At 45.7% G+C, this 7,151-nt stretch overlaps 1 protein-coding gene across 1 annotated transcript in view; it reads left to right on the plus strand.

The window, feature by feature from the left end:
- Positions 1 to 6,784, plus strand: part of RAB7B (RAB7B, member RAS oncogene family) — a 29,458-nt gene extending 22,674 nt beyond the window's left edge. Inside the window, exon 6 of the mRNA XM_080917931.1 lies at positions 6,395 to 6,784. Within this exon, the coding sequence (XP_080774057.1) occupies positions 6,395 to 6,472 (78 nt within the window). The 3' untranslated portion in view covers positions 6,473 to 6,784. The remainder of the gene's footprint in view (positions 1 to 6,394) is intronic.
- The last annotated feature ends 367 nt before the right edge of the window (positions 6,785 to 7,151 follow it).

Consider the following 7,151-nt stretch of genomic DNA (forward strand, 5'->3'; position numbering starts at 1 on the left):
GCATCAATGTTCATAAGTGAGATTGGTCTGAAGTTCTCTTTCCTTGTAGGGTCTTTGTGTGGTTTAGAAACGAGGGTTATTGTAGCCTCAAAAAATGAGTTAGGTAGTGTTCCATCTGATTCTATTTTGTGGAATAGTTTGGAGAGTATTGGTATAATGTCGTCAATAAATGTCTGATAAAACTCTGCACTGAACTCATAAGGACCTGGGCTTTTTCTGGTTGGGAGGCTTTTGTTGACTGCTTCTATTTCTTTAGGTGTTATGGGATTATTTAGATGGTTTACCTGATCCTGGTTTAACTTTGGTATCTTGTATCTGTCTAGGAATTCATCCATTTCCTCCAGATTTTCCAGCTTTGTTGAGTATCGGCTTTTGTAGTATGATCTGATGATTTCTTGAATTTCCTCAGTTTCAGTCGTTATTTCTGCACTTTCCTTTCTGATTTTGTTAATTTGAATCCTCTCTCTTTGCCCTCTAGTTAGTCTGGCTAAGGGTTTATCAATCTTGTTAGATTGATAAACCAGCTCTTGGATTGTTGATTCTTTGAATGGTTCTTTTTGTTTCTATTTGGTCTATTTCTGCCCTAAGTTTGATTATTTCTTGCCATCTACTCCTCTTGAGGGTATCTGCTTCCTTTTGTTCTAGAGCTTTCAACTGTGCTCTCAGGTTGCTAGTGTATGCTCTCTCCAGTTTCTTTTTGGAATCACTCAGAGCTATGAGTTTTCCTCTCAGTACTGCTTTCATTGCATCCCATAGGTTTAGGTATATCGTGTTTTCATTTTCATTGAATTCTAGAAAATCCTTAATTTCTTTCTTTATTTCTTCTTTGACCCTGCTATCATTTAATAAAGCATTGTTTAGTTTCCTGTGTATATGGGATTTTTGTTGTCTTTGTTGTGATTAAAGACCAGCCGTAGACCATGGTGATTGGAGAGGATGCATGGGAGTATTTCAATCTTCTTATATCTATTGAACCTCGTTCTGTGTCCAATTATGTGGTCAGTTTTCGAGAAGGTGCCATGAGGTGCTGAGAAGAAGGTGTATTCTTTTGTTTTAGGATGATATGTTCTGTAGATATCTATTAATTCCAGTTGGTTCATAATCTCTGCTAGTTTTACAGTGTCCTTGTTCAGTTTCTGTTTCCATGACCTGTCCATTGATGAGAGTGGGGTATTAAAGTCTCCCACTATTATTGTGTGGGGTAAAATGTATTTTTTGAGCTTTAGTAGGGTTTCTTTTATGAATATGGGTGCTTTTGTATTTGGAGCATATATGTTAAGGATTGTGAGTTCCTCCTGACAGATTTCCCCTGTAATGAGTAAAAAGTGTCCTTCCTTATCTTTTTTGATAACTTTTGGTTGAAAATTTACTTTATTCGATATTAGAATGGCCACTCCAGCTTGCTTCTTGGGGCCATTTGCTTGCAAGGTTTTTTCCCAACCTTTTACTCTGAGATAGTGTCTGTCTTTTTCTCTGAGATGAGTTTCCTGTATGCAGCAAAATGCTGGGTTTTGTTTATGTATCCAGTCTGATAGCCTATATCTTTTTATTGGGGAGTTGAGTCCATTTATGTTAACAGATATCAAGGAATAGTGGTTGCTGTTTCCTGCTATTATTGCTTTTATAGGTTGAATTGTGCCTGTGTGTCTTTCTTCTTTTGGTTTTCTTGCTTAGGATTTTTCTTGTTTTTACTATGAGGTGGTTCCCCTCATTGTATTGGGTTTTCCACCTATAATTCATTGTAGTTCTGCGTTTGTGGTCATATATTGTGTAAATTTAGTTTTGTCTTGGAATATTTTCGTCTCGCCATCTATGGTGATTGATAGTTTTGCTGGATATAGCAGCTTGGGCTGGCACTTGTGCTCTCTTAGGGTCTGCATGATGTCTGTCCAGGCTCTTCTAGCTTTCATAGTCTCTGTTGAGAAATCGGGTGTGATTCTTATTGGTCTGCCTTTATATATTACATGACCTTTTTCCCTTACTGCTTTTAGTATTCTTTCTTTGCTTTGGGTACTTGGTGTTTTGACTATTATGTGTCAGGAGGAATTTCTTTTCTGGCCCAACCTATTTGGAGTTCTTTAGGCTTCTTTTATGCTCATGGTCATCTCATTCTTAAGGGTAGGGAAGTTTTCTTCCAGGATTTTGTTGAAGATATTTACTGTACCTCTTAGTTGATATTCTTTGCCATCTTCTGTTCCTATTATCCTTAGGTTTAGTCTTCTCGTTGTGTCCTGGATCTCCTGGACATTTTGGGCTAGGAGCTTTTTGGTTTTTGCATCTTCTCTAACTGTTTGTCTATGTTTTCAATCTTGTCTTTGGCCCCTGAGATTCTCTCTTCCATCTCTTGTAGTCTGTTGGAAATGTTTGCATCTGTGACTCCTGATTTCTTTTTTAGGATTTCTACCTCTAGGGTTGTCTCTTTTAGTGTTTTCTTTATTGTGTCCATTTCTATTTTAAGTTCCTTCTTCCATTCCTTCATCTCTTTGGTTCTGTTTTCTTCTAGTTCTTTGAGTGTTTTTCTTGTTTCTTCTTTAAAAGCTTCTAATTCTTTATGCTTTCCCTCCCATTCTTGATTAAGGATCTCTATCATCTTGAGGTAGGATTTCGGGTCTGAGTCTTCTTTTTCTGGAGTGTTTGACATTCTGTTGTTTGTTGTGATGGGAGAGCTGGGTTCTAGTGTTGCCAGGTTGTCTTGGTTTCCCTGGGGTATGTTCTTTCACTTTCCTCTTGCCATCTTGTTGTCATTGATTGGTTCTCGCCTTTCCCTTTTACCTGGCCTGTGTCCCTGGATCTCCACTGTTCCTGGTGGCAGATGGTCCGAGCACCTGTTGTGCATCCAAAAGCCACCGGCTGGGAACAGAGGGACCGATGCCGGGTTCCTGGGTCCCTGGATCAAGCCGGGCAGGCGCGCACTTTCCAAGTGTTCTACTGAGATCTCTCTGCCCCCTGGCTAGTAGGAACCCGTTCTCTCCCCATTCTCACCAGGCCTGTGTCTCTGGGTCTCCACTCTTCCTGGTGGCGGATAGATATAACTTAAAATATCCCATTTATTCCAGCCCACATTCTGCCACGTGGCTGGCTACCTGTGCTCTGGTACCTTGTGTCCAGCTCCTCACATTTTTCCAGCAGCTCTCCCGCCTGGCTCTATCCCAGAATCCTTTTTGCTGCCCAAATGTCCCACCTCCATTTCCTGCTTAAGCCATAGGCCATCCGCTTTTTAATTGACAGGTGTTGCATCCATATAATACACAAGATATTCTTTCTACACAGCAGTGTGACACATGTGGGCAACAGGGTGAAGCAGGAGACTGTGGTGAAGGTGGGGTGACTAAGAGGCAACTGGAGGCAAGGGAAACAGGGTTGCCATAGTTCCGAAGCAGAGTGTTTGGAAAGTGTTTGCAGGTAGATGTGGCGGCTTTGGAGATGTGGGGAGGAAGGAAAGAAGGGCAGAGATTCAGTGACCCGGGCTTCATTCAGTTCCTGGGGTTCATGCAAGATGTCAGCCATGTTTAGTTTACGAGAGAAGGAAATGAAGAGTTGAAGAGGATGAGGTGAGAGGACATGGGGATGGTAAAGCCACCAAGGTTTCTGAGGCTATGGCCACAGGAGATAAAACTCAATGCTGAGGAGCCAGGACTGCCAGCAGGTGGCGCTGGGGTGTCCATTCTACTCAGGCACCCAGGACACTGGTGTCCAATAGGGCACATCTTCCAGCAATATATATGCACTTAAAAATTAGAGATTTCACACCGATATGTCATAGGATGGAACTTAAGAACCACGTGGATTTTCATAAACATCTTTACATGTTTGCAAACATATTTTTACATTCCCTGCAATGACCTGGCCCTTCATTATTATTATTATTATTATTATTATTATTATTATTATTATTATTACTAACATTATCATTATTTAATCTTTTTTACAGTCCAGTCGTTATCCCCCTCCCTGTCTGCCCTCTGACTGTTTCTCATTCCATTCCTCCTACCCCATCTCCAAGAGGCTATCCCCAGACTGCACCCCCACCTCCCATTCCTTGGGGCCTCAAATCTCTTGAGGGTTAAGTGTGTCTTCTCTCAATGAGGCTAGGCCAGGCAGTCCTCTACTGGGTATGTGTTGGGGTCCTCAGAACAGCTCATTTATGCTGCCTGAGACCTGCCCCTCCACCCCCACTTCCCACTACCCCCTACCCACCACTGCTTAGAGAGGTTGTGTTCTCTTTCACACCAACCCTCAAGCTCAGAGGAGGTAATCAGAGAATTGCCACTGCAGGAAGGAGGGAGCCTTGGGCTGGGGAGGAGCTAGGGCTCTGCGGAATCCTGCCTCTTCCTCTGCTCCCTGTGGGTGACTTTCTAAGCTTCCCTAGTTGACCAGAACCAACAGTGTCTTTCTTATGGGATGTGTGTGTGTGTGTGTGTGTGTGTGTGTGTGTGTGTGTTTGTGTGTGTGTTTTACATAACACTGTACAGAGAAGGCATCTAATTAAAGATGGCTACTGTGGATGGGGAGTCGTGCATAAGGGTTCCAGCAGGAGAGCTACATGCTGCAGACTGGTTGGGCTCACTGGGTGACAAAGTGCCACCAGTGAACAAGGACATCAAACTAGGATATGGGGAGGGCAGACTTTTATCTCACACACCCCCACTTAATTCTTCCTGTTTAAATATGCATCCTAAATTTAAATTCTAATAATTCGAATGTATTTGCTAAGGGATAGTCAATGCCCATCATATGAGGTAACTAAGGGCAGCTGATGCTCTGCTGGCCCGAAGACCCTATAAGGGAGGTCTGACAAATGCTTTGGGAAGGAAAACCGGCCCTTGGGTGTCTTTGGGGACCACTATTATTAAAGTGCGGGAGTTCCTGAGGTCACATTCACAGTTCCATTTGGCTGACAATCACCAGCTAAGAGCCTGACCTGCAGATGCTGTGGAGAAAATAAAAACCAGAGGCATTGCCTTGTCCCTGGGGCGTCTATGGAAAGGTGACTCGAGACGGGCCACCGTGTACAGCTCTGCCTAGCACGCAGGTCTGTGTGTAAACCAGTGTGGCACAGCTGTGAACACGCAGAACCAGTGCACACTTGTTGCCACACTCATTCCTACATACAGCACAAGCTGCAGATGGAGCACTGCACTGTAGCTCTGGGGACAGCAAAAGCCACAGCAGGAAAGGACCTGGTACCTTTAAGAAGAAAGCTTTTGGGGTGGAGAGATGGCTCAGTGGTTTGCAGCACTCTTGGCTCTTCTAGGAGACCTGTTTGATTCCTAGCGCCTCCCTCAGCTCAGCCACAAGCATCTGCAACTCATATCAGAGGATATGACACCCCTGACCGATGCCCTCTTTGAGAATCATTAGTCCTGTGCCCAGAGCCGAGAGTAGACTCCCATTGCTACACATAAAATAAACCCAGAAGTAACAACAGCTACCTTTCTGTCTGTATGACCCATGACCTTTATCCTAATACCCAGGCAGAGGCAGGGAGATGAGATTTCCAACTATGAGGAGACCCTATCTTTAAAACAAAAGTAAAGAAACAAATTTGTGGCTTGAAGAACTCCTGTCCTTCCCCGAAGCCAAGGGATGGAGGCTCTTAGAAAGGGAGCCTGGGGGCTGGAGAGATGGCTCAGTGGTTAAGAGCACCCACCAACTGCTCTTCCAGAGGTCCTAAGTTCAATTCTCAGCAACCACATGGTGGCTCACAACCATCTGTCACAGGATATGGACCACGCCAGTCAGGCAGAAGCCTCCTATGCCCTCTTCTAGTGTATCTGAAGACAGTGACAGTGTACTCACATACATGAAATAAATCTTTAAAAAAAACTATCTAAAAAGAAGAAAAGAAGCAAGACAGGGAGCCTGGTGGGTACCAAGGGGCTTGTTAGATGGAACGAGGCTGTCCCTGGCTGTTTGTTGTAACAGGTGGAGGGGAAGAAAGGTGGCTTGGAGATGCTGAGCTGGTAGAGCGAGTCTTCCTACACCTGGGATAGGAACAGAGTGCCAGCTGGGCTCCACCAGACACCCAGCAAGAAGAGCAGGAAAGGCCTGGGACAAGTATCCATCAATCAAGGATGAGGGATTGCTTGTTATCTCTGCCTAAGCCCACATGTCACCTCAGTTGTCCCTTCTGGGGAATGGGAGGTTATGAGACCTGGCTGGAAGTCGGGCCTGAGCTCCTAAAATCCTTCAACAGAAATACTCTGGATTCCTGGGAAGAGGTGGGGCAGAGTCGGAAAGGGAGAGGAGGTAGGAAGGGAAGTGCTTCCCCTCTGGTCCTCAGTTTCCCAACAATATCACAGAAAGAAGACGGAATGCCTAGCAGCTGGGCCGGTTGAGTATCAGGGCTCTTTAGACCCCAGGCTGTGAATACTGACTCCTGTCTCCTCCCCAGTACCAAGGCACCGCAGAGAATCACCTGGCCGATTCCATCAAGCTCTCTCCGAGCCAGCCAAGGAGCAGATGCTGCTGATCCCAGACTCCTCCTCCGGACGCCCGATGACAGCTGTGTAGGACACCCATTCCAAGCTCAATCCCACAAGCCAGTACTCAGCTAGGAGGCTGAGCCTCTGCAGCAGGAATGTCGCAAGGCCAATTCTGGCCTCAGGGAAATCATGGGCGTCTTGGTGACTCAAGTTTTTCTTTCTTCCCCTCCTGCAACACGGTCCTGCTCATCCCTGCAGACAAGATGCCCCCTTGAGCTTTGGATGGAGCTGCAGCTCCCATTCCCTCAGCAGCCAGGATATGGACCACGCCAGTCAGGCAGAAGCCTGCAGACCCGAGACTTCCCACCGCTTCTTCCAGGGAGAACTGAGGGAGCAAGATAAAACAGTTGTCCCTGCTTCCTGGGTGTTCAAACGGCTTCCAGAACTGACCAGGCCTCAGTGTGCCCTCGGCCAAATGAGAGCTTCCCAGGTTCCCCATATCCCAGTGTGAGCTGAGACCATAGACTCCATTTCGATCCCATTTGCTGCTGTGGACACACATGACCACTTCACTCCTTCGGCGAGTATATTTGGTGCCTTCAATGTGCATTGCGCCAAAGTCTGGTGACACACAAAGCTGGCAGGAGTCCTGGCCTCCCAGAAGCGCACCTGGAGAGAGAGGGATGGCAGATACTAGCAGGACAGAGGACAGCAATGAGGTGCTGT

Source organism: Micromys minutus (genome assembly GCF_963924665.1).
Source record: "Micromys minutus genome assembly, chromosome: 6".
In the NCBI taxonomy this organism is placed as follows: domain Eukaryota; kingdom Metazoa; phylum Chordata; class Mammalia; order Rodentia; family Muridae; genus Micromys; species Micromys minutus.